This window comes from Scomber scombrus, chromosome 19 (genome assembly GCF_963691925.1).
Source record: "Scomber scombrus chromosome 19, fScoSco1.1, whole genome shotgun sequence".
NCBI lineage: Eukaryota > Metazoa > Chordata > Actinopteri > Scombriformes > Scombridae > Scomber > Scomber scombrus.
In genome coordinates, this window is record NC_084988.1 from 28063927 (window position 1) to 28085115 (window position 21189).

General features: G+C 40.5%; 1 protein-coding gene across 1 annotated transcript in view; it reads left to right on the forward strand.

Annotated features, from left to right (window-relative positions):
- The window catches only part of adck1 (aarF domain containing kinase 1), a 100658-nt gene that overhangs the window by 67999 nt on the left and 11470 nt on the right, over positions 1-21189 (forward strand). The window contains exon 9 of the mRNA XM_062440377.1: positions 6339-6536. Within this exon, the coding sequence (XP_062296361.1) occupies positions 6339-6536 (198 nt within the window). The remainder of the gene's footprint in view (positions 1-6338; positions 6537-21189) is intronic.

The window sequence follows — 21189 nt, forward strand, 5'->3', positions numbered from 1 at the left end:
CACAACGAAATTGAGATGCTGTCTTTAAAGTGCAGAAACAAAAATACATAAATAATTGCCATTATTTAATGCAGTTTAGTGCATTTATGGCTTTAGCGTAAAAGCTGTTGTGTAATCTATTTGTGCGTACTCTCAATGTCCTGTAGCGTTTGCCTGAGGGCAGCAGCTCAAACAGCGAGTGTCCTGGGTGAGATGGGTCCCTGAGAATATGGCGAGCTTTCCTGAAACAGCAGGAACTGTACAGATCTTTCAGGGAGGGGAGAGGGCTGCCGATAATCTTCTGGGCTGTGGTGATGACCCTCTGGAGCGCTATCCTCTCTGCAGCTGTGCAGCTGGAGAACCACACACACATGTAGTAGGTCAAAATGCTCTCAATGGAGCAACAATAATACAAAAATAATAATAGCAGTTTTTGTGAGAGTTGGTTATTCCTGAGTACTCTCAGGAAGTACAATCTCTGCTGTGCTTTCTTAATAATAGCAGTGGTGTTGATGCTCCAGGTCAGGTCTTCCTCTATGTGAACGCCCAGAAACCAGAAGTCTGTGACCCTCTCCACACAGTCCCCACCGATGAACAGGGGCGGAGTGTCCGTTTTATTTCACCTGTAGTCTATGACCAGCTCCTTTGTCTTGGTAGTGTTCAGTGCCATGTGGTTTTCTGTGCACCACACTGACAACTGCTCCACCTCGTCCCGATATGCAGACTCATCCCCCCCAGAGATGAGCCCCACCACAGTGGTATCATCAGCGAACTTGATGATGCTGTTGCTGGAGTGGACGCGGGTGCAGTTGTGGGTGTAGAGGGTGCAGAGTAGGGGGCTCAGCACACAGCCCTGAGGTGATCCAGTATTTAGGCTGAGCGCTGAGTAGATGTGGGGGCCTACTCTCACCCTCTGGGAGCGGTTAGACAGGAAGTCTTGATCCAGAGGCAGATAGAGTGAGATATTCCCAGGTCTGACAGCTTGTTCACCAGTCTGTTGGGGATGATGGTGTTAAACGCCGAGCTGAAGTCCACCAAGAGAAACCGCGTGTAGCTCCCCCGGTGTCGGCCTGGGGGAGGGGTGCGATTGGTGTCGGTCTAATAAGCAGCAACACAGAGCTATAAGGACGCTTTGCTCTCACACGTACTGCATTTACAGTCACACAAACACACGCGCGCACGCGCAGACACTCTCTAGCCTGTTTCTGCTCTCTGCTCTCCTTCTCCTGTGCTGTGCGCTTCTCCGTCTCCAAGCGGGTTCTCCGCATCCATCGCGGCCCGGATCATTTCTGGTGCGCGCTGCTTTAATCCCACCTGATCCAGGTAATGATCTTTATAACGTGGATCAAGTACAGTCGCAATGAAGTGCAGAGGATCCAAATAGATCTCAGTGAAACGTGTGCTGACAGACTAAGAGTGAACTACACTTTAGTGCTGCAATTAAAGGAATAACGTCTGCTACAGATGCATCAGAGGAGCTGATCTCTTTAGTTAGCTGTTTCGGCCGTGTTGTTTCGATGATAAAAGTATTTCGGCCGAAAACCGAAAATGCGATTTTGGGCCATTTTCGGCCGAATATTTTCGGTGGCCGAATTTTCGGTGCATCCCTAGTTCACATACATGCATTACCCCCCTCCTCTGCTCTTACCAGAGTCTCTAGTCCTGTCATGACGGTGTACTGTGAAGCAGTTAATTCAATAAATGCATCTGGAATGGATGAATGAAGCCAGGTCTCTGTGAAGAGCAGAATGCAGCTCTTCTTCACAATGTTGTTTGTGGCAACCTGTAGCTTCAGTTCATTGAGGACAGGACAAAGAGTCTGAAGAGTAGCTCCTGGTGTCATTCCTTCCATTACACAGCATCTGTATAATCAGGCAACAAAAAGTGATTATTCAGTACAATTCACTTCAATCAAAGTTGTCTGTGCTGTCACATTACACAATATGACAACAACTCCAGAAATACAAACCATCAACTGCACTGCTGCTATATTTGAAGAGCACCACATGATTGCTGTTTTATTTTATCACACCTAACAGTAAGTACACACATAAAAACGAATAGCAATCCAAATATCTTGTGAAACGAATTGTAACACCATTGTGTGAAAATGAAACCTCTTCTTACCGTCTTTAGACTGCACATGCCTTCGGTCAAGGTGAAAGTTGTAATCCAGCGCAGATTTTTTTTTGTGGAGTCTGCCATGGTGGAGTAACTGCAGTATTGGGCATTATGACCTGAGGAATGCAAGACAAAACATGTAACCTGTGTAAAAGATATTTCAGAGCTTTAATCTAAACAAACCTAACATGACCAACAATTCACACATTAAAGATTCACAATTGCTAAGCTGTCAATTACAATAAGCTTCTTTAGTTATAGAAAACACAAGTAGTTGTAAGACCAAGATGTCTATCATCTTTATCAAAGTAATAGTCACAGTATTTCATCACCAGTACAATAGCTTGTTTAACTAACTTTTGACTAAAATATCATACTTTACATTTAGTCAAAAGTAACCCTAACCCAAGCAATAGTCCAGTAAAGCATGGTTAGCAGTAGCACTATTGTTACTATTATGTGTACTGTCCTGACAGCATTACTGTTTGTTTGGCTAACTAACATTACACAGGCAAGCCATACATATTTTCTTACTCACTTCTCTCCCTTTGTGCTATAGAATATGTGCTCAGCTCAGAGGTATGAAGCTAGCTCGCTTAGCTTAGCTTTAGCTCGTTAGTGGTTACAGCAAAACAAAACCGGGACCACGTCTGAGTTAGCCTGGGTATACCCATGCTCTCATTCGAGCGAGATTCTACTTCGCTCTGAAAGTTAACATGGCCACCAAGACAATATCTCCGCCTGAGATAGGGAACCAATCAGAGAACGGGGAGGTGGGCTCAAGACGATGACGACCGTAGAGCGACTCTGTTTACATCCAGCATGGCGGCCACGGAGGTGCAGCAACCGTTCGAAGCAGCAGTAGATTGTGTGCTAAATAAATTGGAAGGCAAGTTCACTCTGAAAATAAAACAAAAACTTGCGCTACATGATTTCCTTCATAAAAAGGAAGTGTTGCTCCCTACAAGCTCTGAATATGTCATCGTGTATCGTTGATATGATTGGCTGTAAGTTTGTCCAGTAGCGTACAGAAGCATTTGATCGATATCCGTTGATCCCGCCTCAAATATGAGAAAATGAACGGCTCCTCGCCAGACCCTACCTCAATCTCACATGAGATGGAGACATGGTCTGGTGTTAGCCAGGCTACGTCTGAGTAGGAGAACTACTTTACAGTGGGGCAAAAAAGTATTTAGTCAGCCACCAATTGTGCAAGTTCTCTCACTTAAAAGATGAGAGATGCCTGTAATTTTCATTATAGGTAAACTTCAACTTTGAGAGACAGACTGGGGGGAAAGAATCCAGGAAATCATATTGTAGGATTTTTAATGAATTAATTGGTAATTTCCTGTGTAAAATAAGTATTTGGTCACCTACAAACAAGCAAGATTTCTGGCTCTCACAGACCTGTAACATCTTCTTTAAGAGGCTCCTCTGTCCTCCACTCGTTACCTGTATTAATGGCACCTGTTGGAACTTGTTATCAGTATAATAGTCACCTGTCCACAACCTCAAAAAGTCACACTCCAAACTCCACTATGGCCAAGACCAAAGAGCTGTCAAAGGACACCAGAAACTAAATTGTAGACCTGCACCAGGCTGGGAAGACTGAATCTGCAATAGGTAAGCAGCTTGGTGTGAAATCAACTGTGGGAGCAATTATTAGAAAATGGAAAACATACAAGACCACTGATAATCTCCCTCGATCTGGGGCTCCACGCAAGATCTCACCCCGTGGGGTCAAAATGATCACAAGAACGGTGAACAAAAATCCCAGAACCACACGGGGGGACCTAGTCAATGACCTGCAGAGAGCTGGGACCAAAGTAACAAAGGCTACCATCAGTAACACACTACGCCACCAGGGACTCAAATCCTGCAGTGCCAGACGTGTCCCCCTGCTTAAGCCAGTACATGTCCAGGCCTGTCTGAAGTTTGCTAGAGAGCATTTGGATGATCCAGAAGAGGATTGGGAGAATGTCATATGGTCAGATGAAACCAAAATAGAACTTTTTGGTAAAAACTCAACTTGTCGTGTTTGGAGGAGAAAGAATGCCGCGTTGCATCCAAAGAACACCATACCTACTGTGAAGCATGGGGTGGAAACATCATGCTTTGGGGCTGTTTTTCTGCAAGAGGACCAGGACGACTGATCCGTGTAAAGGAAAGAATGAATGGGGCCATGTATCGTGAGATTTTGAGTGAAAACCTCCTTCCATCTGCAAAGGCATTGAAGATGAAATGTGGCTGGGTCTTTCAGCATGACAATGATCCCAAACACACCGCCCGGGCAATGAAGGAATTTCAAGGTCCTGGAGTGGCCTAGCCAGTCTCCAGATCTCAACCCCATAAAAAATATTTGGAGGGAGTTGAAAGTCTGTGTTGCCCAGCGACAGCCCCAAAACATCACTGCTCTACAGGAGATCTGCATGGAGGAATGGGCCAAAATACCAGCAACTCTGTGTGAAAACCTTGTGAAGACTTACAGAAAACGTTTGACCTCTGTCATTGCCAACAAAGGGTATATAACAAAGTATTGAGATGAACTTTTGTTATTGACCAAATACTTATTTTCATCCATAATTTGCAAATAAATTCTTTAAAAAATCAGACAATGTGATTTTCTGGATTTTTTTTCTCATTTTGTCTCTCATAGTTGAGGTTTACCTATGATGAAAATTACAGGCCTCTCTCATCTTTTTAAGTGGGAGAACTTGCACAATTGGTGGCTGACTAAATACTTTTTTGCCCCACTGTATATCCAACACTACAGGAGTTACACACAGTCCTATTCTTCTACTTTGTCTCTCTTATAGAGGAAAAATAAACGTATAACCATCTCATTCACTGTGACTGCGGCTACCGCCAGCATAACACACACACACGCTTTATATTACTTTGTGTTTGAATGCTAGCTCCATGGCCATCATGAAGCCGAGCTGCAGCACAGGCAGCTGTCTGCTGCTCTGTCACCGCTGAGCCTCAAATATAACTAATGTTAGAGAGGCAACAGCTCGAGCCTGACCGTTAGCCCGTCTTAAGACTGTCAATTAAATGAACATGATATGTGACATTATATCTAACGTTAGTCTAACACTAACTAAACAGATATGTGACTGTATATACACATAAAGTTACTTACTGGTCCAAGAGAAGAAGCTCTAGCTCCGAGTCAAATTGCAGTCCTTTTGCCTCTCACAGGGCTCTCCGCCTTAGAAATGAAAGACAGAGGCTGACCCGGGTCTCTGTTTCCAGTAGTTTTCAAAAGGTGCAGGCTGCTCCTCCCTCGTTGCGGCGGTTATAAAGGGGGAGTGGATTAATGGTTATATAGGGGAGTGGACTAACGGTTATATAGGGGGAGTGGACTAACGGTTCCGGTGGAGGAGAGGAGGAGGTGTTTCACATGCACTAACATGAACGCGCTGCCGGCCCGGCTTCCAAAACAGAGGCTCCAGAACAACACACACAGAGGGCGTGTCACATGACTCTCTACTCAATACACCATTAGTTGTTAACATAGCAAAAATAAAATTCCTGAAAGCTAATAAAGCTGTATTTTGCATATAACCTCTTTAAATATATACCAACAATAGCAATAGTTCTTCCACTGAACAGTTGGAGGTTCTAACACACCAACAAACAGCAATGCGCCAACAAAGGAGAAAGGAAGTGCATTCACCACATTTTTCAGACTTCAAAGATAACTGAGTAACAGTAACAATACGAGTAAGAGTAGCAATACTTATTTGGGAGTACACTGAATTTCCACATAACTTGTGTTTGTTCACAAGGAGCCTGTACTACTGTGGAGTTTGAGTAAAACTATACTGGTAGTCTCAGTGCTGCTACATGGCCTATGGTGTTGCACTCCTCTTTTATTCATTTACCAGTGATGATCTTTTACAAGGAGGGTGTGACATACAAAAATACATGCTGGCCCCCTAGTTCCACCCCCACTGTGGTGCTTTGGCCAACCAGAAATAGTTGTTTGTACAGTGACATGGATAAAATGCTTCCCACCAGCAATCACTGCTATTTTTCTCCAATGTTTAATTAGTTGTGTTTATTCACATAACCACAAGCATAGGTGATAGTTTACATGAGCTTTAATTCAAAATAAATGTAGAGTGCAATAGACAATGAACCAATACAGTTGTCTATTATATAAATGCAAATATAATCTGTCATGTCAACGCAAGACACCTAATTTTCAATTTTCCTCTCTCCTCTCCTTCTAGGTCCTACAACCAGACTTCAGGTTGGACTACTGTCGGTTGTGGCAGGCTCTGATTAAGGGTGACATGTCCGGGGTGGAGCGTTACAGCCGCAGTCTGGGAGCTGGAGATCTCTACCCACTTTTCGCCTGTGTGCTCACTGCTCGCTCCTGGACCGCTGTCAATGCTGGCATCAGTTCTGTGCCTGTCACACACTCTGAGGTATGATCTCACACAGACATGCACATAGTATTAATTCAAATGCTTAACTGTGTTACAAAGGCAAATCAGTACAAAAAACACACAGAAACTAAATAAAAGGCAGCATAAAAACATAAAGACTAACACCTTCTCTGGACCGAAAGCGGATATTTAGCAGAGCAACAGCAATAGCTAGTGCCTTTTATATGTATCTACAATGGAAACATTCAGGTACAGTGCTGAGTGTAAGTCGCCCGTATTTTGGAAGCACAATCATTGACTTGTAGTTACTAACTTCAAGTCAAAAAATTGACTTGAAGCCTAAAAATGGTTGTGTGTCTGCATGTATACTTTGAATAACATGCAAGCTGTTACACATGTTGTACAAGAAACATCTGAAGCTTAGAGGCCACAGTGTTCCACCTACAGACTGCATTACAATACCAGCCACTACTAAGGCTGGCCTAGCAGATACCAGTTACCTGAAGTGTCTTACCCTTCATGTTACATTAAACATGAATGTGAGACCCAAGCTTAACAGGATGGGTGTAAAAGATTTCTTATCTGGAGGGCTTGTGTGTTTATAACTCATCCAGCACAGTGGTTTGCACATTTACAGCTTACTAAGTTTGTTACTATTTTTTCTACTTTTAGCCAGGACCTTTCAAATAAGGAGTGCACAGAGGACCCCACTCTGAAAACCCGCCCCTCTACCTTGGACTGAGGGCTAGCTTACTGACTAAAGAGTAGTTACCAAACTATAACAACTTCTCTATATAACCACACTGCAGGCCTTTTTCGGTCCTAAGCAGAATTTGATTCCCCCCTTAAAAAAAAAAAAAAAAACCAGTTGATAATGTGTTTACTTTAAACAAGTTGACCCCTTTAATTGCTTTGGTTTAAAAAAAAATGTCAAATTGCAAAATTTACAACACAGCTGTAGGTGTGTATTCCTTTTAGTAAAGATGATTTTTTTTTAAATTCCTATGTAGAAGTTGGTAGATGAAGAAATAGATCCAAATTAAAAGAATCTATTCTTAAAAAGAAAGCATTATATTATTTATATAGCACCTTTTAACAGTCACATGCTTCAATTGCTTCACATTCAAAATAAATCTAAATCTTTGGGGCTGCTGACCAGAAAGCACGATCTCCCTGAGTCTTAAAACTATCAGAGGTACACTTACAAAACCCTGAGTAGAGGACCAAAGGGCTCAGACTGTGGTGTGAGGGTGCAAAAAGTCCACAGTGTACTGGGGAACTTGGCCTGTAGGGCTCTATAAGTGAGCACCAACATTTTGAAGTGTATTCAGAACTCATTAAAAAGACATTTTCTTTTTAAATTAGACTTGAGTTTAGATTCGTAAATTAAATAATGTCATTAATTATTTTAGAGGGTTCAAATTAGGTTATATAAGTTGTGTTAGCTTTGATAATGGATTTGAACTGTAGATATTCCAACTCACTACTTCTGCATGAGGTATTTGAAAGGTATAAACTGATTATTGTAGAAGAGATGATGGAGGTTTGAAACACATTGTTGTGCCCATGCCCAGGGAAGTGCTGTGGACGAAATCAGGATTGTGCATATGTACTTGGACTTTCTACCTGGCTGACAGATTTGTTGGAAATGATGGTAATTTTAAAACAAAGATATTGTGTGATGGAGGTGTTTAAAAAAAGTTGGGCTTATAGTTAATTATTGGCCAAAACTCCATATGAATAGTTTATCAAACTTTATGAGACTGAATCATTGGCTATCTTTTTCTTTGATCCCAGGATGGTGCCCCACTATTAATAATTATTATTAATAATGTATATTGCTTTTAATAATGAATAATTATCTTTCATTATTATTGAATATTGCTCATAGCCAAACCTGTAACCAAGGCCCAACTTTTTTAAACACCTCCATCACACAATATCTTTGTTTTAAAATTACCATCATTTCCAACAAATCTGTCAGCCAGGTAGAAAGTCCAAGTACATATGCACAATCCAATTACCACATCGATAAATAGTTCAGGTTGAAGGATATTGGAGTTATTTGGTTGGCAAAACTCGTTCTTGTGCAACGTTAAACAGACAGTGTGTATATCCAAAAGCATTTATTTAAAAAAAAAAAAAAGTAAGAACATACTGTGTGTGTGTGTGTGTGTGTGTGTGTGTGTGTGTGTGTGTGTGTGTGTGTGTGTGTGTGTGTGTGTGTGTGTGTGTGTGTGTGTGTGTGTGTGTGTGTGTGTGTGTGTGTGTGTGTGTGTGTGTGTGTGTGTGTGTGTGTGTGGAAACAAGATGGTGGTACAGTAAGTCCATATGCTGGCTGAGACAAAGGAAACTATAAAGATGGCAAAATCAAAGATGGCGTTGGAACCTAATGTTCCTGTGTTCTGTGCATAAGGAATGACAAAGGCAAAAGAGAGTGTATCTCCTTTGTTCTATCTGTGTGTGTAGAACATGTGTTAGGTCAGAACAAAGAGTGTGTAGATGTGTGTCTAAGCTTAAGGCCAGTTGGTGTAGGATAAGGGGCCAGGTTAGTTACTGGATGTAACATGAGTGAAGCATGCAGGCATCAGCTTAGTTGTGTGGCTATTTAATAACCTGATTATGAACAGACATCACAACAATACAGCTGGTTGAAAAACATTCACTACATCAGTACTTTATATATTATATAGATATAGATCTTTAACTGTGTGCTATGCTTCTATGCTTTGCCCAGTACATTACCAAGTGGAGTGCTGCTTCTTAGCTGGTGACTCTGAGAATGAGTCAGGTTGAGAAGAGTTTGGCTCCCTGGCTGAGTGATGACGGCTTTGCTGGTCTATCGGTGCTCCAGTCATGCAGGTCAGAAGGCCCAGGTCACTGAGGAGGCCCCTGATTGTCCCTTTGTTGTTAGAGTTAGCAGCTCAATGCTAACTCGTCTTTGTTACTGAATCCTAAGCAGGCTCTTGTGTATTTCAGCTGTGAGCAGGACACACGTGAGGACAGACAGCTGAGCTGCTCCTGCAGCAGCAATGGGACAAAAGAGTAGTTAAAGAAAAACAAAGTGGAGAACAGTTCCTCTGGTTTGTAAAGGGTGATGCAAAGTTTGCTCACCCGGAGCTCTCCTTGACTATTAACTGCTCAATACAAATGTGACGATACTTCCTGTATTGACCATGTCCATTGCCCTTGAACATGCACATCTTTTGTAGCAGATCAGGATGTAATGTTAATCCTTCCCACCTCATTTTCCTTCATTACTTGCAAAGCCTTACAAGCTTCTTCCCACCTCTCCATTTGTTCTGTATTTACTTGAAACAAATCTAAACAGAGCTGCCAGGCTTAATACATAAACCAACAACATAATAAACCATAAATCCCCAACCTCCCGTGTCCAAATAATAGGGGGCTGGATGTTCTGAAGTGTTCTGCTCAGTCCTGCTTGGGGAATAACAATTAGTAACAATTATAGGAGGTTGGTTAGCAAGCCTCACGGCTGTCAGCGGGACACAGAGAAGGCGACAGTGCCCTCATTTGCATCTGAAAGCTTCAATAAGGACATATTGTATGGCGAGTGCTGTGATAATAGGCCGTGCAAAAAGCAAAGGGAATGCAGTTGGGGGGAGGAGGAATCTCTGCTGGTGCTTTATCTTTTTCTCCCTAGTGTATTAGACAGTCGGCGGGATGATTTCATACAGCAGACATTAGGAAATGGGCTGAGGCAGAGGGGCGGAAGAGGGTCAGAATCTACTGTAAGATCTGTTATTATCTTTATTACCAGTGCCAGTTTTACTCTGCACAGAAAGAAAATGCAACTGTTCTCAGGGCAGTAAGTGGACTAAATGGACTGCATTTTATACAGTGCCTTTCTAGTCTTCCTACCACTCAAAGTGCTTTACAATATATGTCAATATTCACACATTCACACACAATTATACGCTGATGGCAGAGGCTGCTGTGCAAGGTGCCAACCTGCTCATCAGTATCTAATCTAACACACATTCACACACACTCACACACCACTGGCGCAGCCATCGGGAGCAATTTGTGATTCAGTATCTTGCCCAAGAACACTTCAACATGCAGACTGGAGAACAGCCAGTTATTGGATGAACTGTACTAAACACATGCACTATGTAACTCAGTTCAAGTTTGTAATATAAGTAAAGTTTTTTCCTTCCTTGTTTTCTGGTCAAGTTTGACCTATTTACAAATATCATGTTTGAAAAATCTCGTTTATTTCACCTGATTGGCATAAGGCCTCATGATACCCTCCACATAGATCATATGTACACAAAAAATACATTTAACTGTTTTCATTCAATTTTAGTTTTTTTTTTTTTTTCAATGTTGTCAATATGTGGTGTTCAGTCAAAAATTACTTTTCTAAATGTGAATTATCTGTTAATAGTTTGAGCCAGATGGATAACTTAGTTATGTCTTTGGAGTTAAGTACTGTAGTCTTTTTGGCGATAGTTAATACTATCAATACGAATGGTTTGTGATGTGGCCAGATTAATTCATGCAGTAATTAGGAAAATGACTTTCCCAACTTCCCACGGAAGTTTTGGATGAGAGAGGAGGTTGATGTTGAGCAGTGTAACCTATGAACAGCAGCTAGTACAAGTCACTGTCATTCACTTTCTCTGTCAGTCTCAAATCTGAAGGATGCAATGACATTAACATTAGTGACAAAACACCCAAATGCTTTTAAGAAACATTGGTGTGAACTTGGTTACTTTAGTCTAGATATTGGAAAGCTAGACCGAATTGTGGTTACATATATACATATATACATATATCCAAATAATATAATGCTAGAATAACATCATGTAAGTGCCAGGGTAGCTGAATGTTCACTGGTACAAGTAGGGTGGTGTGAAATAATAATATGTATATTGTGTGATGAGAGAAAAATGTCTTGTTTATTTTTGAGGTGTCGCAAATCTCACTCTTTATGGCAATATTTTTCATCATTTGGAGTCTGTCCACCTTATGCATGGATTACATGAATTAATTACTTGTCTTGGCTTTTTACTTAAAATGCTTTTATTGCACTTACAGTAATGTAACAAGTGTAGTTAAGTCAACTCTTCACAGCTGTCTCTCCTTTACTGCACTACACACACACACTTAGGGCTCAGCCAGTCCTTCCAGAAAAATGCGGAGTTTTTTTGTGATTGTTGCGGGCAAAAATCCTTGATTATGCGGCACGTTTTCTTAAAAAATGCGATGGAATATGCGGGATATTTATGCAATTTTATGCAATGAAATTGCGGGAACTGCAGTTTGATGAAAATGAGAAAAAAAAGTGATTCCCCTGTTCTCACTAGGCTACTACCTTAATGTAAAGAGTCATTTCTAATTACATTCTATGATAAGCAAGAATACTACATCACAGAAAGTGCTGGGAATATTTAAATTCTCATCTTGTTTTATTTCAGACCTTAATAAACACATGGCTCAAACTTACAAAACATTGATGAGTCAAACAAGATGTATGTTTTACCTACCCCTACAAGGGTAGGTAAAACAGACATCTTCTGTTAAAATAAGTGCTTCCAATGCACAAAGTGCAATCTCTTACTGTAACATAAATGTACATACTACAAATATACTTACAACTGTAAGGTTTTTGAAACTAGTATGATTGAACCCACTGGTAACAATAAAGTGCAATCTTACAACTGTAAAGTTGCATCAACTGTGAAAATGAAAACCTGTGGTCCAACACAGAGTGCAAAAATAATTTGCCCCCACTGTCATGATGTAATACACCTGGAAACTGCTTTGCACGGTCTTTTGCGCTTATTTTTGTTGTCAAATGAGACTGATTCATCACGGGGTTTGTGGCTTTTCGATGACGTTCACATCGCGTAATTACGTCACTTCATAACGTTCCCATGGCAACATGGGAAAATGGCTGCTCTCGTGTGAAGTAAACGCAACATTTTTCAACTTTCTGCTAAGATATATGTGACTTTTTTGCAACAAAAATACGGGGATTATGAAATCATGCAAGCCCCGCATATCTGCGATTTATGCTGCGAAAGTGCAGTGTCTTTGAAAAAATGCGGCCCCCGCATAAATATGCGGACTTTGGCTGATTATGCGTTGAATTATGCGATCGCATAACCGCGTAAGTTAGGGAGAGTGGCAGACAGGGAAGCATGGTTAAAATCTCCAGTAATGAGGAGAAAGATCTGCATCTGCGTTGGCCGAGGGAGGGATGTGTACACCGTTATTGCAATGACATGTGAAAACCTACCCTCAGCAGGTAGTATGGTCGGATGCTAACCACTAGCAGCTCAATGTCCCTAGTACACTGTTGCTCCTTAACATAGATGTGGCCAGGGTTACACCACTTGTTGTTCACAAACATCGCAATTCCTCCGCCCTTCTTCTTACCACTCGCTCTCATGTCCCTGTCCGCTCTGACAAGATGAAATCCGTCCAGCTGCACCAGTGAGTCTGGGGTGAGCTCGTTCAGCCAGGTCTCTGTGAAGTGAATCAGACTGCACTCCTGGTACTCCTGCTGCAGCCTCATTAGCGCCACTAGCTCATCCATCTTGTTCGAGAGAGACCTCACATTCCCCGTAATAACAGCTGGAAGGCATGGTTTGTACCGACGTCTCCTTACGGCCCTTAACTCCGGCTCTGCATCCCCTCCTCCTCCTCCTCGGCCGGGATCTCCGGTCTCTCCTCAGGGGTAGCCTAGCTTGGCCTAGTCTAGCTTGGCCCAGCGCAATCAGCTGCTCTCGAGTGTAAACAACAACAGCTGGACCATGGCCGGTTGTCATGGTTGAATGCATTTGGCCGACGCAGTGTTTAAAAGTCCAGAAAAACAGTTAAAAAATAGCTAAAATTACAAGGAAAAAGTCACTATAAAATAATCACTTCAAAACACCATGAATCACTATAAAAAAAACACAATAAACAAAAAGAGAGATCAGAGCTTCTGTAACTGGCAGCCACTCCGTCCGCGCCATGGCAACAATAATTAACATAACAGGACAGACAACAGGCCAACTATGGTGTAAAGATATGAAAGAAAAAATAACAATAATGTTGCCAATTCTATAGATTTACATAAATGGCATGACCATATTCGAGTTCCAATATGCAGTGCAGCTTTGTTTGTTGTTACATAGTAGCTAGACTGACCCACTAATGTGACATGTTTTAACCATGGTCCAGGTCCAGGTCCAGACCCAGACACCGGCCTATCTGGACCTGCACCTATTACTGATAAATTGTAGAGAACTATTACATTTTGATGGCGCATTTCTATTTTAACTGGTGCAGCTTTTCTAGCCTTTACAGCACTGGTTTAACAGCGCAGGAGACTCACTGACCAATTACATTCACTGTAAATCATCTCACATTATGCTACGGAGCCAGACATCAAATCTGGGCATTCCAATAATCAATCAATCAATCTTTATTTTTATTGCGCCAAATCACAACAGAGTCATCTCAAGGCACTTTACACATAGAGCAGGTCTAAACCGTACTCTTCAGGTTTAATTTTAAAGAGACCCAACATTCCCACATGAGCAGCACTTAGCGACAATGGCAAGAAAAAAACTCCCTTTTAACAGGAAGAAACCTCAAAACCAGAACCAGGCTCAAAGTGGGAGAACATCTGCCTCGACCGGTTGGGGTAGAGAGGAGAGAGAGCAAGAATAGGAGAGAGAGAGAAGCACATAGAAAATAAACATTGAAGTTAGAAGCTCCGGGGCAGGAATCTATTATCCCAACGTCTACAGGCCCAGATTACCTGTGAGACGAGAAAGCACAGACAACTCCGGGGAAGAAGTTTAGGATATTGAATGTATTAATAGTACATGAATGTTAATGGATATAGATGGATGGATAGAGAGAGAGAGAGGAGGAGAGAGGAGCTCACTGCATCATGGGAGACCCCCGGCAGTCTAACCCTATAGCAGCATAAACTAGGAGCTGGTCCAGGACAAGCCTGGCCGGCCCTAACTATAAGCTTTATCAAAAAGGAAAGTTTTAAGCCTACTCTTAAAAGTAGAGAGGGTGTCTGCCCTCCGGACCGAATCTGGGAGATGGTTCCACAGGAGAGGAGCCTGATAACTGAAGGCTCTGCCTCCCATTCTACTTTTAGAGATACTAGGAACCACAAGTAGGCCTGCGTTCTGGGAGCGCAGTGTTCTAGTAGGTACATAAGGTTCTAGGAGCTCTTTAAGGTATGATGGAGCCTGACCATTAAGAGCTTTAAAAGTGAGGAGAAGGATTTTAAATTCTATTCTAAATTTTACAGGAATGCAGTGAACAATAACTTAAACAATTACTCCGTTTAAACCATCAACCTGTCTGTTAGACCCCATCCCAACTAGGCAACTTGAGGAAATCTTACCCTAAGTTAGCACTTTTTTTACTATATATGATCAATCTGTGTTTACTAACATGCTATGTACAGGTCAGTACCTCTAATGTCTATGAGAAAGCACTCACCAGTCAATTGTGTGAGTCTCTACATTATAGTTTTAGTCAGGATTTAGAGTGCATCATAGCACAGAGACAGCACTGGTGAAAGTTACAAATGACCTCCTCATTTGCTGGTAGGCTTTTAATTTGAAACACCTGTGTAGGATTTCATAATGATAATGTACCACCAATCAAAAACACTACAAAGTAAGCAGTTGGAATTAGTAAGTGATAACAATATTTCTTTTGAAAAAAAGAGTATGACATGATTTTATTGTACTGATGAAATGAGTGCTGTGGAAATGTACTGTACATCATATAGAATGTATCAAGATAGCAGGTGCAATAATCAGCAGTAAATTAAAAGGAGCACATCAGAAAACATATTTTGTGTTCAATGATTGAGGAGACATATTCCTGCTTGCATGTGATTGCATTAACACTAGTGGAATGCATCAGTTATGATAAGTAGGACTTAAAAATGATCCATGCATAAGAGATTGGTTAGAGATGAAAAAAGAGAAGTGAGGGAGCAACAACAGACAGGAGAGAGGAGATGCCAGTAGAGATAACTAAGACAAAGCAAAGCAGATGAGTGACCACAGAAATGTCTCGAAATGTCTTTATAACTCCAGAGTCCGACACAATCATGAGGCGTGTTCAAGTAGAGGGCACTATAGTAGAGTCTGCCTAATGGTCTGTGTGTGTTTTTGTGTAAAAAAAAAACTGAGAATATAAATGACACAGACAGATGGCCTAGATTGATGGGAGTGCTTTTATCTCAGCTAAAGTGGGAGATAGAGGGAGGGAGAAGAATACACATTACTTACACAAATGTCATACTGGAATACAACTGTTATTTTTATGCATGCATAAAAATGCACACACACACACACACACACACACACACACACACACACACACACACACACACACACACACACACACACACAAGCTACGTTTCTTTCTTTAATAATGTACAACCAGGCAATCAAATAATAATGTAATAAGTATTTGTATAGCCCTTTTCAACAAAATTACAAAGTGCTTTATAGTCAAAAACAACAAAGTTACAAAGTGCCATTTAATTTAAAAAAATAAATAAATAAAAAAAATTACAAAGTACAATACTGTAAAAACAAATGACTAATGGCAAATAATAAAAACAAGTAAATAAGATCCCATTTATAAGTTAGAAAGTTATAGTTACACGAATACCAGCTGTTAAGAAATAAAGAAATGAAATAAAATTACAATTCTAATCACTCATGCTGGTTTAAAAGGAGAAAATAACTCTTAGATAGCTTAATAGCTCAAGATATAATAGTTAAATAGAAGTCTCACCATCCATTGCTGTCTGAATTGAAACAAGGTTCATGGTACAATAATTCAGTTTTCAATTCTATTCAATTCAGTTTATTTATGTAGCACCAAATCACTAAAACCTTTATCTCAAGGCACTTTTCACATTGACAGGTCTAGCAGGTCTAGACCATATTTGAGGATGAACCCTCCTGATCATAACTTTAATGTCCTTTCCCCATATGAAAAACTACTTTTAGTCCCTGTAGCGGTAAAGCTCTAAGAATATGGAAATGATCAATCTGTTGTTTGTTTTGTACAACACTTTTATTTAGTGGGAACTGAACACATCGAGCTGAAGGGGGCACTATATGGTATTTTAGGCTTGTCGTCTTGCAAATAGGTGTTTTGAATTTATATGTTTATGTTTTAAGTTGAGATACTATGTGCTGTAAATATAGTTTACTTAATTATTGTTCTGACACATTCAATATATTTATATATTAATACTTCAATATATTAATCTTACCAATCATTTTTATTAGTATGTCTTTCTGGATAAAATGTCAATTCTGCATTCATTTTGCTCCAAAATGTCACTCCAAAATATTTCATTTTAGGAAATACCAGAAAAAGGCATGTTCATGAACTGGTCCCTGCTAAATAGTGTCCTGTGTTGCCCATCATGTGTGAGGGGGTGGCACACTGTAGCAGACTGTTCTGTAGTACTTTTGCCAGCTACAAATGTTGCATAAGAGGTATAAATAAACACTCTCTCACGCACAGATGGCAATGTGAAACCCCTGTGGGTAAAGGGACACTTACAAACACATAAACCACTTCAGTTCTAGGTCATTAATCTGTAGTTATAACCTACAACAGTTTGTACCTTCAGTGTTCGTTGATATCTGCCCAAACACACACTGAGAGTCACTGATCATTTCACTGCAATCACAAATGTGTTGTCATTAACCTTTATAGTTTATTGTGTGATATGTTGTGGTCATAAAATGGACATGATGGATTTCTCAGATATTTCCTTGGGCTGTCAGTGTTAACACATTAATTGACATACGATTAAGGGCCGAGCATAACACGTTGGTTTTTTTAATCACATTAGTTGTGCTGCTCACTCACTCACTCAAAACCACTGTCACAGATTGGGGAGGCTGTGGCTCAGGAGCTAGAGCGGTAAGAATTGCTTTACACTCTTAATTTGGACTTTTTTTAAACTGTTTAACTGTCAGAATTTTAAACATGCGATAAAAAATGTGATTATTCACGATTAGGGGTGTCACGATTCTGCAAATTCTCGATATGATTTGATTTTGATTTTAAGGTCACTATTCGATTCGATTCTCAATCCCTTTTTTTGGGTCCTTTTAGCACAGATGCCATTTTTAGACTAATCATGAGTGATATAATCTCCATCAGTCGTTTGTAATGTACCACACTAAGACCCTACTGTCAAAATTAAATCATTCATTAAAATGAATATAATGTAACAATTACTTGTTTCAGCAGTCAATTAGAAACTTACTGTAAACAAAAGAATCATCTTGTGACCCTTTAGTAACTGCAGTGTGCACTCTTCATATTAGATGATATTCAAGTTCACAATAATACAAAAACTAAATTAAAACAGCCTAATGTCCATAAACATCCCTGAACAATGAAGTGTGTTAACTGTCCAAACATTCTCCTAACTGTATCCTAACAGTAGCATCTCTGGTGCTACAAATACCCCTATAGAGCTGGTTATTGCTTTAGTGCAGACATCCCAACTGTCCCGGAGTGTCCTGCATATTGATAGCCCGCAAATTATATACAATCTCCCGGAATCTGCAGCGAGTGAGCAAGAGCATGCGCTAGAGAGTGTCAGCGAGCGCACGTGTGTGTTTGTGTTAGTATCAATGCAGCGCGTGTGAGAGCAAAGCGTCCTTATAGCTCTGTGTTGCTGCTTATTAGACCAATCTTTCAACATTATTCTCAAGAATCTGCTGATATTGAGTTGAATCCATGCAACCCTCAACTTTAACAAGATTCCCAGTACTGGCACTGGCCACACAGCCCCACAGCATGATGGAACCTCCACCAAATCTTACTGTGGTTAGCAAGTGTTTCTCTTGGAACGCTGTGTTCTTTTGCCGCCATTCATAACGCCCCTTGTTATGACCAAATACCTCAAACTTTGTTTCATCAGTCCATAGCATGTTATTCCAAAATGAAACTGGCGTGTCCAAATGTGCTTTTGCATACCTCAAGCGACTCTGTTTGTGGCGTGTGTGCAGAAAAGGCTTCTTCTGCATCACTCTCCCGTACAGCTTCTCCTTGTGCAAAGTGCGCTGACTTGTTGAATGATGCCCAGTGACGCCATCTGCAGCAAGATGATGTTGTAGGTCTTTGGAGGTGGTCTGTGGGTTGTCTTTGACCGTGCTCAGCATCCTTCGCCTTTGCCTCTCCGATATTTTACTTGGCCTGCCACTTCAGGCCTTAACAAGAACTGTGCCTGTGGTCTTCTATTTCCTCACTATGCTCCTCACAGTGGAAACTAACAGCTTAAATCTCTCAGATAGCTTTTTGTAGCCTTCCCCTAAACCATAATGTTGAACAATCTTTGTTTTCAGGTCATTTGAGAGTTGTTTTGAGGCCCCCATGTTGCATCTCTTCAGAGGAGAGTCAAAGAGAAGACCAACTTACAATTGGCCACTTCAAATACCTTTTCTCACGATTGGATGCACCTGTCTAAGAAGTTCAAGGCTTAATTAGCTCACCAAACCAATTGTGTGTTCCAATTAATCTGTGCTAAGTAGTTACAGGTATTCAAATCAACAAAATGACATGGGTGCCCACATTTTTGCACAGCTTATTTTTCGCATCTGATTTAATTTCATACAACTTAATATTGCCACACTAAAAATCTTTGTCTGGAAAATATCCCAGTACTCAGCTTTTATTAGAAAATGAATGGCATGCCACTGTGATCATTTTCTGTGAAATTATTATGCAGCATCAGAGGGGTGCCTAAACTTTTTCATAACACTGTATTTTGATAATATTACAATTGGGCCTGGGCTTGACACAGTGGCTCTACAGCATCCCCAAAAGACTTTTAGCATATTTGAGCTGATAGAGGTGTTTGAAAACTTGACACATGCCCCAGAAAGAGTAACTTGATATCTGATATGGTTCTCTGGCTTGGGTGTAGCAGGATGGCTCAAGGACGCCCCCTAGAACATTTAAAACTCAAATCCCCCGCCTTTAAAGGCTCCCAACACTGCCCCCCTCATTTTACTCAACAGCACTATGTTGGTTGTGGAGACCTTCAGGGTTCAGGGATCAACTACCTACCAGGATCTGAAATGGGAGTCCAATCAACACAGTCATCAGAAATTCCCTGCAGGGGATATATTTTCTGCATCAGGTCAGGAAGTACATATACAGTGTATCATGTATCAGCTTTTCACATCCATATCAGCTGACTAATTTGCAGTCCTATATAATAAATAATCTTATGAATATGTGTGTGAATATGTGTGTCTTGTGTCTTACATCAGTTTCTGTGGGCATGAGACAGCCAGAGTTTATATTTATCTGGACTGATAGCTCAGACAATGCTGTTGTCACACACACACACACACACACACGCAGTAGAAATGCATATATGGACCATTCTACCGAATTGGTGCAAAGCCAGGGTTGAAAAAATCCTGGAAAAAAAAGTATTTTCCCCCAAACTTTGTATGTATGCAAATTAAATAATATCCAAGGTACACATTTCTAGTACACATTGGAATATTTTGTCTTTCACAAAAATTGTCACTACTGAAACACACAACATATAGTATAACAATACAAATGTAATTAATATTTCAAATGTATTTTTGAATTTCCTTGTATTTTGAATCCAATCCTTCTTGGTTAACACTTGAAGGTATCGTCATAAGAGTGACATGACACTGTCATAACTGTTACATGACATAGTCATGAACGTGTCATAAACATTATGTCAATGTCATAAACGTTTCAGACTGTTGTCATTAAGTGTCATTCAGTTTTTGTAATGACAAGTTGACATTGTTTGGGTTGTCTTGATTATGACAACTTGACATTAATCAAAGTGACATGACCAGAAAATGTCTTTGTCGTGACATCTTGACATTACATTTGTTTGGGATGTCCTTTATTATGACAACTTGACATTGCAACTTGCGCATCTAATTATAATCATCATTATGTCAACTTGCCATAAACACAAAAATAGGTGAATATTTTGTTGATGTCAAGATGTCACGACAAAGACATTTTCTGGTCATGTCACTTTGATTAATGTCAAGTTGTTCAAGTAAAGTGTTACCCTTTTGGGTAAAGGGTATAAACTTGATCATATTGAATTCAAAGTTAAGGATCTGTTAGTTTTAATATACGTTAAACCAAACACTACCATAACATCTTTAGGTTGTAATTTCCAGTCGAAATGAAACATTGCAAGTGATGTAAGTCTTCAAAGATTTCCTAGTGATAAAAAGAGAAAGAAGTGTTCTTGCGACTTCAGTCATCAATTGATGCGTTTGATGCATTTAGTCGACCACAGCTGTTAAAAGAGCTAACACATGCTGCTGCCTATAAGCGAAGACTAAAATCGCGTGCCTACAATTTTTTCCCACAAGGAGTCTAATGTTAAAACCCTTGGATAGAAAGGGTAATCCACTCTAAGAAACGTCAAAGACAGAAGACGCTGGATGCTAAACGCTTAGCCTGAACAGCTGCTGACAGAAAGTGGAGCTCTTTACTACACAGTCTCCCTACCATTTAGCACAGATGAGCATCATCTTCATTTTGATTAATAATAGCAGTAATGTCTTCTGTGTTGTCCTCCTCGCTAACATTGCACTCAGGTTCAAATTGAAAAGGTAGAACAGAACACGTTTAT